Source organism: Trichoderma camerunense, assembly GCF_050948025.1.
Source record: "Trichoderma camerunense strain CBS 138272 chromosome Unknown V8C40scaffold_15, whole genome shotgun sequence".
Lineage (NCBI taxonomy): Eukaryota > Fungi > Ascomycota > Sordariomycetes > Hypocreales > Hypocreaceae > Trichoderma > Trichoderma camerunense.
In genome coordinates this window covers 894,366-914,768 of record NW_028145355.1, presented here as the reverse complement: position 1 = coordinate 914,768, position 20,403 = coordinate 894,366, and the positions used below count along the sequence as shown (strand labels likewise).

Here is a 20,403-nt window from a genome sequence, read left to right as displayed (position 1 = left end):
GATACTGTAGCTATCCTTGCATATACGGGCATAAGTCTCCTGGTGCTAACTTCAATCTCCCGTAACTATTGAGTGAGACCCTTGTCCTGATGACTACTGTGAATGCATTTCTTGGTCCAAAATCGATACCAAAGATAGGAATCAGTTGTCCAAGTGCACGGTAGGAAGCACTTCACGACATCTGTGTTGGATTGAGCCTGATAGCTTCGTAAATACCCCCCCAGCACTATCGTGTTGATATCTTTACGGAAAGCTCCTAACCTTAGAATAGGCTCATTGTAATATAAGAAGAATTAGTTATTAATTTATAAATTTTGGATGTATGTCTATCTCCCCTGATCTCAAAATGGTTGAACAAAGAGATTCACATGGCTTTCCCTTTTCTAGTGGTCTAAGAACCTAGCAAGATTACCTACAGAGGTGAACCACGCCCAGTCTGTTTCTTGACCAATCAACTACATAAAGTCCCTGAAGCCACCACAGACACAATACTTGCACCAGCTGTTCTGTTTCCACCGACAGGATTAGCCAACCCACCAGATGTGCTCACAAAGAAAGTATTGGGTTCAGCCCATCCCCGTCCAAGGGACACGCCCGTGCAGCCGGCAAAGGTAATGTCGTCCTCGCCGCCCAAGATGGTCTTGGCGTCTCCGGTGCGCGTGTCAACATACAAGACCGAGTTATCAAAGTTGGTGGCGGCAAGAATGTTTCCACGAGAATCGAAAGCAAAGTCATCAAGGCCGTGGGCAAGCGACGTCAGGTTGGCAACGACCTCTGGTGTAGCGCCTGCAGCAGGATAACCAGAAGCGGCCAGGGCGACGCGGTAGATGACGACGCGAAGAGTGTTGGTCCAGTAGAGGTAGCCGTCGTGGATACGGATGCCGTCAATGCCCAGTGGAAAAGCACCGCCCGGAACAGGTTGCATCTCGGGGAAGACAAAGGCGTTCGGGTCAAGCTCGCCTGTCGAGATGTCGAGATAGCCGACGCTGCCAGCCGCAGAGTCGGAAACGAGGACTGCGCGAGGCACGTCGGGTATACTGATGACGCCGTTGAGAAAGGTGCTGTTGGGACTCATGTCGCTGACCTTATTGATGCTGACTTGTTCGTGAGTGGCGCCTGATTTCGTCGGCTGGAATGTGACGGTCCAAGCACTGAACGTGCCACGGATGGGCTGCGAGAGAGCAGTAGTGTTGGCGCCGACTACGACATAAGTTTCGAGGCCGCTGGCTACGGCTACGGGAGAGATGCCACCGAGAGAATTGACAGAAGTAAAGTTGGCAAGCAGCTCCAAGCCATGCAGGCCTTGTGGGGACTGTCGAATGGTGTAAATAGCCCCATAGGGGAAGAGAAGCGTGGTGAGGATGTCGCCATTGGGTCGCACCGCGAGGTTCTCCAGCCAAGTGCCGTCTGGAAGTTGGCCGATGACCTTGGAAGACAGGGAGACGGAGGATGGTGATGAAGGGGCGGCGACCGCTGGGGCTGAGAAGGCCACCAGACTGGCTAGGAGGACATTGAGAGATTGCATCGTCGTGAAGTCTTGGACTAGTAACAAAAGATGTCTAGTGTGACACGGAAGAGCGATGCGAGGAGCAAAGACATTTATATTACTATCCCACGGAGCCTTTGCCGGACATTTTAGAACCAGCATTGGTGTCCCTTCTGCTTTCATCCCTTATCAACTAACTGACCAACCACTTAAGGACGATTAAACTCCCCATCAACTCCGTCTAACCACCGCGCCAATGACAAATTGAGCAAAGGCCATACTGGGCATGAACATCTTCTCCTAGGAGGCCCCTATGACCAGTCTCTCCACTGAATTGCGGGTTGGCCGTCTAAGCTATACTAAGCACTTGTAGTTATCCACCTATAGCTCCTAGAGAAGCGACGTAAGGAATCACGGTGTTAATGCCGGGGCCGGAAAAAGCCGTAGCTAACTCTATATGCTGAGTTTGTCCTAAGTCATTGAAAACACATAGTATAGTCTTTACTTACTCGTGATGTACGCGTATGCTAGCTCGGTAGTGTCTGCCCGGTCGGTGAGATTCCTATGTGTTGAAACCAGGTCGTTGGGTCCCGGACTTTGACGGGGTTAGGCTTTTAAGAGCCTAGTTAGCATCATAACTACGTTTTTCGGCGTTGTGGTGTTTGTAAATTATTCGTAAGCAGTTCGGGCCTACTGGATCAGCAAAAGAGGAGCCGATAATTATCTATTTACTGTGAGGCTAAGGGGAAGCAAGGAGTTGTCACACAGCTATATAGCTGGGTTGTAACTATACCAACCCACTCTCCGGCAGCAGTCCACAACATTTTCACAACCATCAACTACACCACAGTGGCCTCGCGAGTGCAATCATTAATTTGCGAATAGCCATGGTTATAAATCCAACACTCTTTATTAAGGATTCAATACTAGTGTTGTCCGATTGGGCTCGGTGCCAAGTTAAGACAAACCATAAAAGGCTGATGCTGTTTACTCAGTTGGGTTCTTGGCCAGTCAAGCTACGTCTCAACTAATCTTTTAGATCGGTGGCACAAGAGTGACGCGGTTCTTAAGAACTGACAAATCCACAACCTTGAGCTGATGCAGATACGGATCGAAAAACTTGTTCAATCGCTGCTCCAGCTACTCAGGATTCTCGTCGGCAGGAAAATGGCCAGACTGCGGAACAATATCCAACACGGTATTCTTTCCAATAGGTCCCCAAACAGGTTTCAACACATCTGCCAAGCTGGCTTCACCGGCCATGGCAAGGAACGGCACAGTCAGAGGCTTCTTGTTCAGCGCACTGAAAAATTCGGCGTCCAGTCCCATGGTCCTCGCGGCAAAGGCGCCAAACATGGCTCTGAGACCGCCCGGCTTGCGCAAGCTGTCGACAACCGAATCGATAGCGTAGGCTGGGAATCCAGATATACCCGTGTACGACGCATGGAAAAAGAATGACAGGACAACTTCGCGTTCTTTGCCTTCCATGAAGCGCTCGGCCTCATCCGGCACAGCCCACGCAGCAAGTGGCCACAGTCCGTATGTGTCCCAGGTGTAAGTCGGCGTCCACGCTTGTTCGTAGCCATGGCCAGGCAACCCGTACTCGACAACACCCAGTGCCGCGACTAAAGAAGGTCGTTTCATGGCCAGCGCTACTGCAGCTCCAGTTCCTTTATCGTGTGAGAATATGTTGGCTTTTGTTATGTTGAGGTAGTCGAGCAGTCCCTCGAGATCTGATGCCATGGCTTCAGAAGTGTAGTCGCCGTCAGGTGGGATCGTACTATCACCCATACCGCGATTATCAGGTGCAATAACGGTGTACTTTTCAGCCATCAATGGGCCTAGAAGACGCCAGGTAATCTTTAAATAGAGTCATTAGCTGCCAATTGCCGCCATTGTCAAACAGAAAGCTTACACTGTGCTGTGGGTTGCCGTGCACAAGCAATAGCGGTGGCCCATGTCCAGCATATCGGTAGTGCATAGTGATGTTGTTCACCACTACTCGTCCATGTGCCCATTCATCCCAGCTTGGAGCCGTTGCTACCACCGAGCCTGCAAGCAAGGCTGTTACCAGCGTAGTGACTTTGTATAGCATTGTTGCATTTGGCGCTCTGTTGTATCAAGTTGATGTGAATTGAAAGAGATGGAACAAATTTGCGATTGCTTTGCCTTATATATTGCATCTAAATATTTCCTACGAGACTAGCGGTAAAAGATGCTCTTTGCGTGTAATTTCTAGAAAGAGCAATCTCAAAAGAGGTATATGCTAGTATAGGACAAGCCCACCCTAAAATCCGGGCAACCTGTCAGATTCCACATCAATGGACAGATGGAGTTACAATAAATGAACTGTAAGCGCTTAAGAGTTAGCTCCAAGAAGCATTTATTAAGGATTCCTAGTGCTCTGAAATTATATTTTGTCATTGCTTTTGTATTGGGTGAGGAATCATCCCGGTAAGGCCGGACATCAAAGCATGACGAAATGCAATGGGTTAAAGACGCATTATAAAATTTGACAAACACTTGAAGACATTCCGTCTAGTAAGCATAGACATGTATTTCACCATTAGACATATAATTAAATCTATAGATGAGACGTAAGTGGGAGGTATAGAGGTTATATTTATAAACAAGATAAAAAGAGTTCGTAAACGCTATCATGACTATGCTCCAGCCTTGAGTTTTAAACCCAGATTTCATCAATAGGTGAAGCTGATCGGTAATAGCTACCATTATTAGCAAACTTGGAAATCTGGGTTATAAAGTATAACCACTAATAAAAGTTTATTACTGAGTTTGAACTATGTGCGCCTGAACAACAAGGGAGACAGTATTTTACGAGGGGATGTGTCGAACTAACTTCTTCGGAGATAATATTTGGCCTGTTTGTGAGCACTTGAAAGGTGTCTGTATTAGATAGAAATGCATCTATTAGACATAGATATTTTTTTCTAGATATAAATGTCTTTCCTAGACATAGATATCTTTATCAGACATAGATATATTTACTAGACATAGATATCTTTACTAGATGTAAATAATTTTTACTAGACGTAGATAGTTTTACTAGACGTAGATATCTTTACTGTATGTATGAGTGTACGAAGTCGTTGGCCGTCGTACGCGGCCCCATAGTAAGATGCTGAACAAACAACCAAATCCACAATCGACAAGATTATGAGCGTATAATCAGACGGTCCAAAGAAGGGAAGTATAAAGACAGGAGAAGCAAAGTATAATTAAAGTAGCTTAAAACCACCATGAAGCCCAAGAAAAAAAACGGTGAGTGATCTATGTACTAAATAAGCTTGTAACATTTGATTGGCTAGTACAATCTTTGGTAAATATGGTGATGCGATGAAGATTGTAGATTTAGGTGACTCACAAGCTCCTAGCCTAGCCTACCCACCTAGAGTCCTAGAGATGCCTAGGGGCAGAATGCTATGTCATAACTTAGATGTTTAAGGATCTAGCCTCATCTTGTTATTCGAATCCCAACCCACTCTCCTTAAGTGACACGAACGAAGCTTTGAAATGTTTTGCAATTGTCAAGTTTCCGTTAATATCTTTATCCACCGTCCAAACGTAAGTATCTGAGAACCAATTACCTTCTTCTTCGACTATGGGGATAAACATGCGCCCGGGGCTACTCAGTTGCTGTACTAGCTCATCGTAAAGTTTGATTGCTGTTGCACCAACATGGATAACATTCCAACCGGCCGCTTGGTGACCATCTGGTTCGGACCACCCCTTGTGACCGTCACCACAACAAAAGCGTACCTGCCCAGACGCAATCAACTTAGCTCCATTAGCAGATTTTCGCATATTTGCTTCACCAAGCTTTCTGAGATCCTCCTGATGGTCAACACCAACCACGAGGGCCGTCTTGCCAGCGATTTCCGCGAACAGGTGAACCAAATAACCACTGCCGCTGCCAATATCAAGGATTCTGCGTGGTATTGTGCCATTGCTAGCCGGATATACCTCACTGGTGTTCTGTTGTGGATAAACACATCTTGGTATTAGATATGGTAGGAGGAGCTCAGCGGCTTTGGCATGCATGTATGGTGCACTTATTGTTGCCTGGTATCCGATGATTTGTGGCCTGTCTCCATATGGGTCATTACAATTGACATAATGGCCGCGGTCTACCTTTAAAAATGCTGATTTGACCAGCGGGCTATGGATTAGTCCGTTGGCCCAGAGATGTTCCACGAGCGAGGCGTTTGAGCTATGTGAGATGTTTTGAGACATATTCCAAAGGACAATGAATGAGAGCTGGTAAGATAAAACTTGGAGAGAAGTCAATGTAATAGATATGGCTGATGAAAGGCAATAGTAATATTTATGACGAGGGCCATACATCATTGTTGTATTACCTTACAGGCGCAGCTGTAACACGGGAAATACAGGCGCAGATGTAACACGGGAAACAGGTGCTTCCTAGATAGCTTGCTCACGATTTTTCGGAGCCTACGATAAGTTTAAGATGATGAGACAATATATTAATGCCGATTCTGAGTACTTATTCTGTGTAGGTTTCTTTTTGGTTCCGTAGTCATTCTAATCGCCAAATTACTGCCCTGATGGGGCAATGGGGATATGACCACTTACCACGCAGCCACCGAATGATTCACCGATTTTCAGAGGGATGAATACTTGACTACATATCCTAATTGATACTGATCCTCGCTATAAATAATGTGTAATAAAATTACTAATTTGTTGTCAAAGATTCTTCAAATCTTCCTTTACTTGTGCATCGTAAAGCGTAGTGTGACTCGAGTGGCATAAAAAGCAAGTTTTTGGGAAAGATTAGGGTCATATGATGCTTGTATACAGAAGATTTGTGCTTGATGGAAAACATAGTCCAATCAGAGTTGCATTCCTCAGACTTTCGTCATGTTGTGTATAGGATTGGGGTATCCAATCATTATAGGTCGTTTTCACAAAGCTACCAAAATTTATCGGCATTGTTTCCTACTTTGGCCACCACAAGAACACTGCAGCTTGAGAGTTATAGTGTGTCAGATAAATACGTGAGAGCAAAAAACATTTAAATAATTCTCATCGGCCTTTAGTGGGCATTTCTCTTCAAAGGTTTCAAACTGGCTCTTGTCGTTCTCAAGCCTCTTAGCCTTGGCCTCCACAGACAATTTACACTCATGCCCCAACAGAGCCATCATGTGTGATCTATACATTGAACAATGCATTGGCTGTGGCACTGAGCTTCGCCGAAACTTGCGTGCTTGCGGCCTGTCGCCTTGTGGCGGCCTATATACTGAATACTATACTCAAGGCAATAGATGCTATCCTTGCCTTACTGCTTCCAATTAGGTGCGATCAAACATATCCGCGCTTGACTGACTAATTATTAATGGCTCTAGATAGCACGAGATTTATGTCTCTGTCGTTCACAAGTTGAGGGTCAAGATAATGTCCTGGCCCTATAGTCGCTGTGTTGTTCAGCAGGTGGCTAGGAATTGCTGTTCTATTGCTGCGCTTTAGCTTGTGTTGGAGGACTGTCCTATGTACGCTGGAAAACCATTAAGTTGTCCTTTGTTGTAATGTCATAACCTAAACTATCATAAATATATATACCTGTGGTGAACCGGGCTGATTAACTCTTCTCCCTATAACCATAAGTGTAGTGAAATTGTTTTTCCTTTTATGGACATCACTGCGTCAGTCAATCTTTGGCTATACTATTATTATACTGGCAAGGAAGGAATACCACCAAGTGGGGGACAGAAACACACGCGCCTTAAATAATACGCCTACAAATCCTAAGTCTAAGCATCTGCTACGGAGTACTATATCTATATTTCTCTAGTAACTGCTATTATATCTATATTTCTTTAATAACTGCTGCTATATTTATATTTCTTTAATAACTGCTGCTATATTTATATTTATCTAGTAACTGCTACTATGTTTTTATTTCTCTACTAAATGCTATTATATTTAAATTTATCTACTGCTTCGTATTATTTACAGTGTCGAAAAATGTCTTCTACCAAGACCGGCTATATTGGTCATGCGGCATGTTTTCTTATCATCTTGTAGTCTACAGTGGCTATGGCTAACGGTGCTGTAACTTACGATATCCATGTCGGGTATTTATACCTAGTAGATACCTAGTAAACAGCGCCCAAAAAATTTAGGTATATAGGTACATATGTACCTAGTTTTCCCCCTACTTACATTAGGTACTCGCTTACTAGTAGGCACATAAGGCAGTAGACGAGAACACCTACTAAAGATCGCATTTTTGATTGCTAGTCCGTACTAAAGTTTATGGTGAAGATTGTAGTGGATCGTTGAGTTTTTACCTTCTAGCAGGAAAGCTATGTTATCTACTGGGTTCTACCTTTCCATCTACGCCATCGGAAAGCTACCCCAAAGCCTCCTTAATTATTCTTCTCGTTGCTGAGGTGAAAGGTCGTTGTGGCACAGTCTCTCTTTGTTATTGTTGCCTGAGGCACGAGTTCTCCACACCTATATCAGTGAGTTGATCCCCAGCTTTTGCCAACCGTTCATCGTGTAACTCATCCTCTTCAAAACATTGAATCGTTCCATCAAATCTTCAAACGTGCACCTGCAAAGCAGCCAACATCCTGATTTTCACTGCCATAGCTTTCAGAGCCGTATGATGGATTCTAGTAAGTCATATCTGTCTTAACGTGCCTGTGTAGAACTTCAATTAACAACACGGCAAATAGAAATGGATATTCGGCCGATCATTATATCCGGGCCATCGGGAGTGGGCAAGGGGACATTGATTCAAATGCTTCATGACAAGCATCCTGGCATTTTCACAAAGACAGTCTCCCATACTACGCGTCAACCTCGAGCGGGCGAAATCGAAGGAGTCAACTATTTCTTCGTTTCGAAGCCCGAGTTCGAATCACTCATTGCCAAAAACGCCTTTGTCGAATATACGTATTTCAGCGGCAACTACTACGGCACTAGCAAACAGACCATCAAAAACCAAATGGCAAAAGGCTTGCTAGTGGTGCTAGAGATTGACATTGAAGGTGTCAAGCAAATGCGCGAGGCCACTGCTGTTATTGACGCCCGCTACGTTTTCATCAAACCACCAAATTTTGAAGAACTGGAGACTCGACTTCGGAATCGCAGCACTGAGACTGAAGAGAGCATAGAAAAGAGACTGCAGCAAGCAAAGCAGGAGCTTGAGCAAGCAGAGACTCCTGGGCTGTATGACATGGTTCTTGTGAATGAGAATATTGCAGTCTCGTACGCCACACTTGAACGCTTTATTTGGATATTATCAACGGAATAACGTGGTGATTTCACAGATCATCATCAGCTCCATACTCTTCATGTTATCGATGCTTTGTATTTCATATTTTTATCACCGACTGAGGCGACGGATCAATCGCACGGAATTATTTTGTATTTTACGCAGGCCGTTATCCAGTACCAGCATGAAAAGACAGCTTCTCTATGTTTATATTTTTGTTTCTTTTTGTTCATTTACCCTGTAGTATTACGGAATCGTACAATCATATGATAACTATCCTATTTCTGGACCTAAATACGAGGAAAATTGGAGTGAGTTAGATAGGCAAGTTATATCTCCGACACGATCGCAAACATCTCCGACATCCCCGATAGCGTGCTGGCGAATCTCGATGGGAAAAGCAAGGCAAAGAAGGCAAAAGAATATAGATGTGATGTCACTTTACTTTGTCTTCTTCCCGACCTGGCAGCCCCTCATACGAATATGAGATTCAGTGGCAGGCTTTTCCGTACTTTCGTAAACGTAGATAGTTGTATGGCAGCGGTGCGAAATATCCGGCGGCCATAGACACCGCTGCCGCCACCCAAAAGTTTGGATCTCCCAAGGCCACTACGCCGCCCGTGAGATGGTAGTCGACGATATTCTCTGCGGCTTCCATCGCCACCATGGACACCATGCTCATGCCCATCGCAGTGCGGACCGCCATAGGCCAGGAAAGCTGGTCGACTCCGCGCCGGAGTAAAACGCTTTCAACGATGATTGAAGTTGTGATACCAGACACCACTATGTACATGGTTTAGTCGCTGGGTATCCTCCTGTGGAGATTCCCGTACGAGAAGGTTCGTGGAGAAAACTTACTTGATGCAGCCATTATCGTGGTCATTCCGAGTTCTGGGTAGTAGGTTTGCAGCATCCACAGTGCAGAAAAGTCACCAAGCGTACAGCCCGCCAGGCAACGCAGCGTGTTGATTCCCGCTCGTTTCCAGGTCCTCCGGCAGCTCCAGAAGGCGAGGCGCCACACTGATCGCGATGTGGATGCCTCAGAAGTCGTGCTTTGTGCTTTCGTGGCGTGGCAATCTGTCTTTTGATGAGGTGCTCTGACTTGATTGGAGTAATAGGCTCTCCATACGGGCGAAGACCTCGAGCAGAATTGAGGCCATAAGATACCCCGGAAGCAGGCGGCACTTGGACGCCAGTGGCGGATTAGAACAGTCGCGCTCATATTGCAGATGTGTAAAAGTGAGGCCCAAAATCTTCCAGAAGAATAATCTTCCACTCTTTTTAAGTTTCAGCAGTTGGGCAAAAATCGCGCAAAAGTCAGATGGAATAATTGGGTTTCTAAAGCAAGATCTTGTGAAATTCTGATAAAATTGAGGACGTAAATGTTACAACTGAGGTTGATCTACGCGGTTGTCTGAATGCGGCGTTTCGATAGCTCCGCCCGCACAAATAGCGCAAATATCCGACACTCTTCGGAACAAAGTATTGAGCCTATCACAGTGGCTGGGGAACCTTGATCCCCGAAAGTCAAGCCATAGATGCTAGTGGCGTAATATCCCGTAGTAGCCTCATCATTGCTGTGAGACAGTGGCGTCCCCAAAGCTCACCTAGTGGATAACGCATGCGTTTGTCTCTTGTAGGCCTCCCAAGAAAGAATGGCTACAATGATGCCACATCATTGCGGAGAGATGTGGATTATGGAGATTGGAAGCATTTGAGCAAACCATGTGAATTTTATTGGACGCAAGCTATTGTATATGTGCATGTCATGGTGCTGATAAGGGCCTCCGACATTAGTGTCTTATGCTCTGAAAACGGTGGGAAAGCGTACAGGATCCGCATAGTATAAACCCAGTATATCTCTTCGTCGCCTGCATATGTATATGTTGGCTCCTCTATAAGCAAACATAAACACTTTTTTCATTATGCCTTCGACCTCAACCTCCAAATGATATATATCATTGACATCTACATAATCCCTTCTTTTGTATCACGGTGATCAACCCGGCACAGGAAACCACCATTGCCCCAGATGGATGCCAGCAACAAGTTTCCTGACGGCGACGACAATAATACAATTCTATCAATCATCAACCATGTCTTCCTCCCCCCAAAGCTCCCTCAGAATGGAGATAGCGGCAGGACTATATCAGACGACGGCGCCCTGCTCCGCCTTGTCATTTCAGCGCTGCAAGAATTTCGATGCCACATGAACTCTGCGCGCCTTCACGCAGTTGATTGCGCCGAGAAAGCAATGGTCGTCTTTCAAAGCATCAGAGCCGAGTCTGGGTCTATTGACGGACAGAAGCTTGCTGAAGTTTTGCATTCTCTCGATTCTGATAATGGCATGTCCTTGTGGGCATTGTTCGGGAAAATGGATATTAACTCTAGGCCAAATATCATGATACCATTGCACATTGCTGCTCAAAATGCTGGCATCATTATTACACAAAACGAAGATTCAATAGTGTTAGAGACATTTGAGCTTTCTCCAACGAACGAAGCTGTGATGGGAACTATCGGCCGGCTCCAACGGCGGTTTCCCGCATCTGCAATCTCAATTCCCATCAAGAGATTCAGTGAAAGTGGTCTTATACAGGCCTTTACCGATACCCTTGAGAAAATGAGTCGTCAAGAAGTTGCTGAAGCAAAACCGAAAGCTCGCAAGAACGGTAAACTTCAAATTGAGGACAGGGATACAACGGCTCCCTTCCTTGTCACTGATTTTCTTCACGCCGTCCTTTTGGCTTTCAGTAAGGATACTATACCGGTTTCCTCCATCTCCAAAAACACTCGTGAAGAGGTCGTCTATAAAGACGCTTTCATGCCTTGGCGAAGATCTCCAGTCTGGCTTCTGATTCGAGTTACTCTGCAACTACATTTCGAACGGCTCCACTCGGACAGAATGCTCTATAAGGAGTTTATGGTCTTTCTGATGACAAACACTCTAGCTATAGCACAGAAGAGGGGATTGTCGAGTGACCTTTTACATTCCATGATGAGCAAGATTGGGAGACGGCTAAAAAAGTTGGGCGACGATTTCCAAGCGCCGTGGATTGGAAACGTTCATATCACGTTTAAACAAACCAGGGATTGCCTCCAGCGACGTTGGGAGCTCATATGCGAAGAAAAAGATGCCAACGTGGGCTTGGAGGACTTTTCTATGCAAATATTGCCTAGTGAGGCATCAGAGCCGTATCCGAAATTGGACGCCTTCATTCGCAGCATTGATGCCAGACAACATGAAGAATCAATAAATCAATTCAGGGCGCCATGGATACTTCGCAAGTACGACCAATCAAGTATCCCAAACTTGAGAAGCCTACCGGATAGGAGCATCATCCTTCAGTTATCAGCCTTTGAGACATGGGTTGGGTCGTCTTTACCTCATTGGATGCGCGAGGCCGAGGTTGATGAGAATACATGCAGCCAACTTTACGATTTGACCAAGGAGTACTACGATCTCTCACGAAACTGTTACATCGGATGTCCAGCAAGTTTGTCAATTGCATCGTTGACAATCTTGGAGCTATGGATGGCCTGCGATAAGTCTGTGTGCAACCAAATTCCTGATCTAAAAGATTACAGCCCCGAAATTCCAGTTGAGCTCTTGCAATCACTATTGCTCCACTCTGCAAATCACCTTGAGAGATTAGGTGTAGTCGAAGCATATATCAAAGATCGATCCCGCGGCACTTTTTCCCGTCGGTCTTCGATATTTTCTTCGTTTGGACATCAATTCTCATTCTCGGTCCGGTATTATGCAAACTCTACCATGCATAAGACGCTACGCAACGATATTAAAAGAGTAGCAACAGAGGAAAGAGAGCGCAAACGACAGGAATATCACGAGAAAGTTCGACAGTACAACAATCTCAAGCAACAGGCGGCCAGTCTCACATGCGAATACAATACATATGTGAACGAAAGGACAGGAATAGCAAGCCAATATCACAGTGGGAGCTGCAGAAAGCATCTCTTAGACAATCAAGCTGATGAACTTACCATCAATGTCCACGAGTGGCCTCTTCCGGACGCTGAGCTTCAGGCTCAGTCAACCATCTTTGAACTAAATGTTCCTTCTCGTTTCAGCGCATGGAGAAAAATGACCACGTTGGTTATAAACGACGTCCTGGAGGGCGATTACTCCGGGTCCAGAAGCGACGAGGTTGTGGACACTCTGAGTAACTATCTTTCATCATATTTTACAGGCGTTACTCACAGGCTAGAGCTGGCATCAACAACCAAGTCAAACAAACGTACGCATCGTCATAACAAAAAGATCGGAACATGCACAAGCGTGGAAGATGTTTTGGTAAAGAATGGCCTAAGATACGAATATTACGATAATATTCGCCAATGCTTTGTCTCACGGTTTGTAAACGAAGATAAATTCGCTCAAAGTCATATGTTCAAGTTATCGGAACCAAATAATGCTCTTCAACCCTTCATCTTCCGACCACATGGACGAGAGAACGGATTAACTCCAAATCATGTCTTATCTCAGCAGAGTGATTACTCACAGGAGCTTTCACTTGAAGAGTCAAAGGCAATGGCTAGTTTGCCTGTTGGATATCGCCTTCTGTGGGAAAACCTCCTTGTACAGCTCTTTTCGCCTAAGGTCGACTTTAACAAGTCGGACACTGCACTCATAATAATGCAGATAATTGACCAAGCGGGTCCACCATATGATGGATCTACTCTTAGAGCCAGCCATCAACAGCTCTTCGACCACTTTTTTGTTCAAAGACTTCTTGAAGGTCTATCTCATTCCGTGGACAGAATACATAAGAACTGGGAGTCTTATGTAGCACTGAGAGCCTTTATCGCAATCACAATAAGAGCTCTGAATTGCTCACCGACGGCAGCATTGGAGAAAAAGTACCGCCAGTTCCTCGAACGATGTCGCCAAGTAGCCATGGACTGGATTACTCTTCTTCAAAAAAAGCTATCCGGATACGACAATGAAGAACAGCGCCAGGAGCTTTATCTCATAATCTCGCAAATGGCTCTCATTTGCATTGCGTCTTTTGATGTGGACGAGAAGCACCTGAAACTCATTCTGTCAGATGCTGAGCAGATGGATATACTGATACACTCGTCGATTATTATACAGGATCTATCCCACGGAGTTGGCAAATGCTCTGATCCCTTCTACACAAATCTGCTATTACAAAAGCAGCGAGTTATGTACAGGTCTCATGAGTTCATTCTTACCGAGACTCTTGATAAAAGGAATCAAGGATTGAACTCAGCAGTGAAGAAGGCTTTAACCTTTTATGAAGGAAAAGGCATGTGGAAGACATTATCCGAGAATGAATACCACTGGTTGGAGACAAAATCCATCTCCGGCAATGGCAAAAGCTTTTCATTCTATCAGATGAATATTTTAACTGGAGAATTGTTGGTCAACGGCTTGCCGCCATCTCGTCTTTCTCCGTCATATGAGGAGCACCCAGTATTTGAAGAGTTACTTGGGAGGGAAATGATATATGTGATGCCCTCAGATGTTCCTGGGACACTCTTTGTGTCAAAGGAAAGGCATCACGAGTATAACCTCGCATTTGGAATGAGTCATTCGAGCCCTCCGCAACTCATTATTGTGGCATCCAACGATAAGGAGACTCTGGATCTGATTCCTCGCAAGGACTTGAGCGCTAGTCTACCAGAGAGCTTTATTACCAACTACGTTCACTGGTATAATCACCAGTCAGGCCTAGTTGAGTTTCGGCCCGTGGGATCAGCATGGTGCTCCTCTGATTCAAGCTGGTATTTACAAAATACCGGATCCGAATGGGTTCTCCAAAAGCCAGGACATACCCTCATCTGCCCAACCTCGCCTACGACTAAGCAAATTTGCAGAACTCTACGGTCATTGGAGGAGGAGACTCATATACATTTAATCCTTGACGATACCACATTAGACCTCAACATTCATTTGCCACGCCTTCAGCTGGATTTTTCTATCGGACACAGCTCATCTAGGATTCATTGCCGGCAGTTTCGTGGAATGTATGTGGACGAAATTCAGCGAATTGACACCTTGGTTGGCTTGCAAAGCAAGTTGACGCTACGTGACAGCAATAACAGGCGGATGATCCTAGTCCCAGATGGCGATGTTTACTATTCTGACATTTGGGGACATGTGCTAGTTGGGGTTATACATGGGAGTTCAGTCCGTGTTCACCCATTCAATATAGACACGAGACTTGGCCGTCTGGTGGACAATGGCAGCTTGCAGAGTAAGCTTTGCCTGGCCTACCTTCATGCACTCACATCATATTGCCTACCTGATGCTCTCACTGGTAATACGGGAACGGAGCAGTGTCTATCCATTCTTAATTCCGCCGCTGTCCGATCTTTTCAGCAGCTATCTGAGAAGGACCTGAATATTCTCGGTCACATCTCGAAATTATCACCCGAGAGGAGTTATTATCCTAAAAAATTACGACAGATGGAGACCATTGGCTGGGATGACCGGCTTAGCCTCCTATCACAATCAGGATCTCTGCATACCGCTGTACAGTCAGCGATAGAAAGGGTGAACCAAAGTACGCTTTTTTATCCTGATCAACCAGCTGAATACATTCTACCAAATCACGTTGACGCGGCCCTTGGATTACGACACTTGATTAGAGATTCTACTTTTTGTGTCTCTGGGTTCGGCGCTGAGAGTCACACTACTTCTCATGATATACGCTACAACTCCCGAGATGGTGTTAGAAACATTGACAGATCGCGACGTGCGTTTGAAGCCGCAACTATGGTTGTTGAGAGACGACAAACTATTCACATGCCCATAAGTCATGCATTTACTTCACATATGTGGGACTTGCTCAAGAATGAATCGGGCACACAAGGTCCCAGCACTCCCTTGCCTCGTGAAGAAGTTGGTTATGACTGCAGATGGCTCTCGGAAGCAAACACAATTTTCGCCGATTATTGGTGTCGCTTTCATCACAGTTTTCGCAATGGGGAGTCGCCATTTTGCCGCTTTCAATTGATGTTTTGCGCTGCAACCATGGCGTATGCTGAGAAGCATGACGCTGCCGCCATTCAAGCTCTCGTAGCCTGCGCGAACATCCCGTCTATCGGCTCTCTCCAGGTCCCAGACGTGAATGTGTTTGACATGTCTGCGGGACATGTATTCAATGATCCGTACATCAGAAGTATCGCGTTCGAACATGCGGTACCTTTTGTCCACAGCAAAGAGTCGTCTTCAACGTCCTATGATCATTTGAGCACTTGGGAACGAGGCCAAAGGCGCTCGAGAGACTTTAAGAGCAACCAGTCTTCAGCAGTCGGGAGGCTCGCCTGTAAATTAAGCGACCAATGGGTTTGTTACACTCCAACAATGCCAACCGATGCTAACGTATGCGATTATATATATACCTCAAGTGTTAGGAACAGTATCCTACCGACTTGGCAAAAGTGGTATGACAACCATCAGCTTTTCGAGTACCTCAATTTATTGGGCGACCGTCTTCGTTTACTTAAAGTAAAACATATAACGATGCCGAATCCCACCGGGCCCCTGTCAACACTTGTACCGGTGTCTCGTAGGGGCTTTGTCAACCAGGCAGATCTGTTTTATCATAGCCCTCCGTCACTGGATGTTTCATCAGACCCTACGTTGGAGCTACTTGACGCGGACATTGCGCATCATCAATCTCATGAGACACTGGGACAACTTCTTGAGTTTCTAAGGCAATACGCATCCCGGAATTCCGAACACAAATATATCCAAGATCTCGACGACAGCCAGAAATCCCACAAGCGCACTGTTACCTCGTATCAAATAAGAGAAGACAGTGAGACGCTATTTCACACTCTCAAAGAATACTTGTCACAATGTGAATCCAATAGCGACAGGATATACCGGTTACTAAAAGAAGCTACTGGCACAAATTGCGATGCCCAGCCTTGCACAACACCAGCATCGTTGGTTACACAGTTTATGGCACCAAGAGTCTCTCCGACTTTCTTTCTGGGCCAGCTTGCCAGAGAAAACTGGAAAACTCTTCCGCGACGATGGAGAAGAGCAATCGTCACCTATGCGCGGTCATTGACAATGGTTCAGAGAGCCGAGAGAATGCTCAATCAGCAAAATAATCATGCAGAGCTAATCAAGGAACTACAAAACATTGGCCATACGAATTGGGATCCTATGAAATACCCTGAATCATTACTTTTGGAAGTTGAAAGCGGAATAATGATCCGCGAGGTTCAAGAGAATATTGCGTCGCAAATGCGAAGCCCGCCTCGGGACCAAAACGCTACCATGCAGCTAAACATGGGCGAAGGCAAATCAACAGTGATTTTACCGACTGTTGCCTCATATTTAGCGGACGGTTCACGACTTGTTTGCGTAATCGGCACCAAACCTCAGGCGAAGGAGTTGTTTCGAATGTTGACATCTAAGCTCGGAGGGCTGATGAACCATCAAGTTTACCAAATGCCGTTTTCGAGGTCGCTTAAGTTGACGGAATCAGATGCTTATACAATCTTTAACTTCTTGAAGAAATGCTCTGAGACTGGCGGTGTTCTTCTGATGCAGCCTGAGCATCTGCTGTCTTTCAAACTTATGGGTATTGAGAATCGTCTCAGCTCTCAAGAAGAAGTCGGCCAGATTTTGCTCAATGTTCAGCACTATTTTAATACTCATTCGCGGTTTATTGTCGACGAGAGCGATGACATATTCAGCGTCAAATTTGAGCTGATTTATACGATGGGATCACAAGTCGCCATTGATCTTAGTCCAAATCGTTGGATCATCGTACAACGTGTTCTTACCATGGTAATGGGAGCTGTACAATTAATACGGGGCAAATTACCTCAATCGATTGAGGTTTCCGATTCAAAAAGAGGGCGATTTCCACGAATCCGTATATTGCGCCAAGATGCAGAGGACATGTTATTAAGCATGCTTGCAGAAGAGATCTGCGCCGCTGGAGTTCCGGGATTCCCTATAATGAGACAAGCGCCAGCTATTAGGGAGTGTATCCGTGAGTACATCCTCAATAGCAGTCTAGATGTGAATCAGATTAGCTCTGTCGAAGTCGAGTCGGGATTCTTCACAGAATCCATGAAAGGGCCTTTGCTCCTCATCAGAGGATTAATCGCCGAGGGAGTCTTGAGTTTCGCATTCAGGCAAAAGCGCTGGAGGGTAAATTATGGTCTGGATCTAACTCGTACGCCAAAGACTCGACTCGCTGTACCCTATCGAGCCAAGGATAGTCCCTCGACCAGATCCGAGTTCAGTCATCCTGATGTCGTTATTGTGCTGACTTCACTTACCTACTACTATGGCGGTCTCTCTGATGATGATCTTTTCGCTAGCTTCGATCATTTATTACGTGCGGATCAAGCTGAAGTGCAATACCAAGACTGGGTTCTGGATGCCCCCGATCTACCAGACGCCTTCAAGAGTCTCGCTGGAGTAACAATGAAGGATCGCCATCAAGCAATCCATGAGATATTTCCCCACTTCCGCTTTGCAAAGAATGCGGTCGACTACTTTTTGTCACATATTGTCTTCACTAAGGAAATGAAAGAGTTTCCAGAAAAGCTATCAGCCTCGGGCTGGGACATTGGTCAGATTAAAACACTTCCCACCACTGGTTTCAGCGGAACCTGCGATTCGCGTAATCTCATGCCTCTTGGCATGGAACATCTGGATCTCCCAGAGCAGCGTCATACAAATGCCCTAGTCCTCTCTAATATCCTGCAGCCGGAAAACTCGGTGGCTCATATACGGAAGGTCGATGGTACGCAGAATTCAGACGCTGAAGCCCTGTTGGATTTAGTAATCTCAATGGACCCGCCTGTTCAAGTCATTCTTGACGTTGGTGCTCAAATTCTTGAGCTCACTAATCTTCAATTGGCTATTGATTGGCTTAAGAAGGTTCCAGAAAGTCAAGGGAAGAAGGCGGTGGTCTATTTTGATGACCATGACGAGCTTTGTGTTGTCGATCGGCAAGAGCGCGTCGAGAGCCTTCAAACATCGCCATATGGCCAACAATTAGACCTTTGTCTAGTATATCTGGACGAGGCACATACAAGAGGCACTGATCTAAAACTTCCGATGGATTATAGAGCAGCTGTCACTCTGGGCCCTGGATTGACCAAAGACCGACTTGTACAAGGTAAATACTAATCCCCGATCGGTCTTGACTCTATATGCTAACACATATCTACCAGCTTGCATGAGAATGCGAAAACTTGGCCAAGGCCAATCCGTTGTTTTCTGCATATCGGAAGAAATCCAAGCGAGGATTCTGAAGCTGAGAGAAGAGGGTGACAATCGTCCAATCCAGGTGCTTGATGTCTTGGCTTGGGCAATTCACGAAACATTTGTCGATCTCCATCGAAGCATTCCAATGTGGGCGGTACAAGGCCACCGATTTGAGAAGCAACGTGTCATTTGGGATTCGGTCACAACAAGCGACGAGATCCAATTACCTTTAGAACAGGCGAAAAAGTTTTTGGAAACGGAGATGCAGTCATTGGATGACCGATACAGGCCGCGCAGCACTGAAGAAGAACCGGAAAAACACTCCAGCTTTGATGAAACCCCACGATTAGAACTTATTTGGAAGCGATGTGTCGAGTTTGGAAACACTCAGCTTCGTTCATCTGTGCTTTGGGAAGAGCAAGAGCGAGAGCTATCACCTGAAATCGTCCAAGAGAGGCAGATTGAGAGGCCACGACCGATTGAGCCTAATAACCACACGATTCATCCCAGACTTACCGAGTTTGTGACTTCTGGACTGTTTGCTCCATCAGAGCCATTCTTTCCGGCATTTCAGGCTCTCGGAAAAACGCGTGCAGCTCAGCTTTTGGACATTAGCTGCTTCCCAGATGATGTTTACGTTACCCAAGATTTCATGTCAACGGTGATATTAACAAGAGACGTCGACAATGACGACTTTTACCAGCGCTCGGTGCAGTGGATATTGAGTCAAGCACAGCCAAATGGCACTGTGCAACGTCTGGTAATTATTAGCCCGCATGAAGCACAGGAGCTAAAGCCACAGATAACCAGATCGATACACGTACATATGCATCTCTACACACCACTACCTAGCCTGGCATACACTTCACTGGAGAGCCTCAAGCTTTACTCAATACCTGTTCTTCCAGAGAATTGGTGTCTTCCTTCTCGGTTGCGAAATGTGCTCAATCTCTTTAGTGGTCAATTATACATCACTTCACAAGATGATTACCATGAAGTCTGTACACTGTTAAACTTGTCATCTGGCCCTACTGAAGACGGCGTTACGGTTGAACCAGATGGATTTATTGTTGCTCAGTCTGGCGATGCGCTTACTAAATTCACGAAGAGCCCAATAGTCTTTCTGAAAGCTTTACTAGCGATACGGTGGAACTCGGAAGTGAATGACAAAACTCACTGGGGCAGTATTTTAAGAGGAGAGTTGCTAAAGCAGGCAGACTTCCCAGTCTCCAACTATAACAATATTCTAGATTAGTCGCTCAATAATATAATCTTTTTTTAGGTAGTTTATTTTTCGTTCCTTTTGTTCAATAACCTGGCCTCAGCAGCAAGTAGTATCAAAAATAAATCTTAAAAATAAGTTTCCCAACAGTGACAGTGGCGAGAGAGTAATACCACTTATGAATCATGTCTTCCAAC

General features: G+C 45.5%; 5 protein-coding genes across 5 annotated transcripts; 2 read left to right on the top strand and 3 right to left on the bottom strand.

The window, feature by feature from the left end:
• Positions 1-451: 451 nt before the first annotated feature.
• V8C40DRAFT_281355 (uncharacterized protein) lies at positions 452-1,571 on the bottom strand (the record flags this gene model as incomplete). The annotated part of the gene is made up of 1 exon (XM_083221593.1): positions 452-1,571. The coding sequence occupies exon 1, from the start codon at positions 1,523-1,525 to the stop codon at positions 452-454; it is 1,074 nt and encodes a 357-aa protein (XP_083070662.1). The 5' UTR covers positions 1,526-1,571.
• Positions 1,572-2,521: 950 nt separating this feature from the next.
• On the bottom strand, positions 2,522-3,603 carry V8C40DRAFT_281353 (alpha/beta fold hydrolase; the record flags this gene model as incomplete). The annotated part of the gene is made up of 3 exons (XM_083221592.1): positions 3,402-3,603; positions 2,672-3,346; positions 2,522-2,626 (listed from the first exon to the last, which is right to left on the bottom strand). Exons 1-3 carry the CDS (start codon positions 3,579-3,581, stop codon positions 2,522-2,524), a joined length of 960 nt encoding a protein of 319 aa, XP_083070661.1. The 5' UTR covers positions 3,582-3,603.
• Positions 3,604-8,033: 4,430 nt separating this feature from the next.
• V8C40DRAFT_252108 (guanylate kinase) lies at positions 8,034-9,010 on the top strand. The gene has a single exon (XM_083217315.1). It carries the CDS (start codon positions 8,211-8,213, stop codon positions 8,787-8,789), a length of 579 nt encoding a protein of 192 aa, XP_083070660.1. The 5' UTR covers positions 8,034-8,210; the 3' UTR covers positions 8,790-9,010.
• A 4-nt stretch (positions 9,011-9,014) lies between these two features.
• On the bottom strand, positions 9,015-10,186 carry V8C40DRAFT_66925 (DUF4396 domain-containing protein). The gene is made up of 2 exons (XM_083223277.1): positions 9,609-10,186; positions 9,015-9,533 (listed from the first exon to the last, which is right to left on the bottom strand). Exons 1-2 carry the CDS (start codon positions 9,970-9,972, stop codon positions 9,241-9,243), a joined length of 657 nt encoding a protein of 218 aa, XP_083070659.1. The 5' UTR covers positions 9,973-10,186; the 3' UTR covers positions 9,015-9,240.
• Positions 10,187-10,782: 596 nt separating this feature from the next.
• On the top strand, positions 10,783-20,239 carry V8C40DRAFT_281349 (uncharacterized protein; the record flags this gene model as incomplete). Its single annotated transcript, XM_083221591.1, has 2 exons — positions 10,783-18,895; positions 18,951-20,239. 2 exons carry the CDS (start codon positions 10,783-10,785, stop codon positions 20,237-20,239), a joined length of 9,402 nt encoding a protein of 3,133 aa, XP_083070658.1.
• Positions 20,240-20,403: the final 164 nt, after the last annotated feature.

Bases quoted from the DNA above. Each gene is read 5' to 3' on its own strand.
- V8C40DRAFT_252108 (XM_083217315.1), top strand. From the start codon at position 8,211: ATGGATATTCGGCCGATCATTATATCCGGGCCATCGGGAGTGGGCAAG.
- V8C40DRAFT_66925 (XM_083223277.1), bottom strand. From the start codon at position 9,972: ATGAGCGCGACTGTTCTAATCCGCCACTGGCGTCCAAGTGCCGCCTGC. The intron at 9,534-9,608 runs GTAAGTTTTCTC...CCATGTACATAG, and splicing joins CACGATAATGGCTGCATCAA to TGGTGTCTGGTATCACAACT.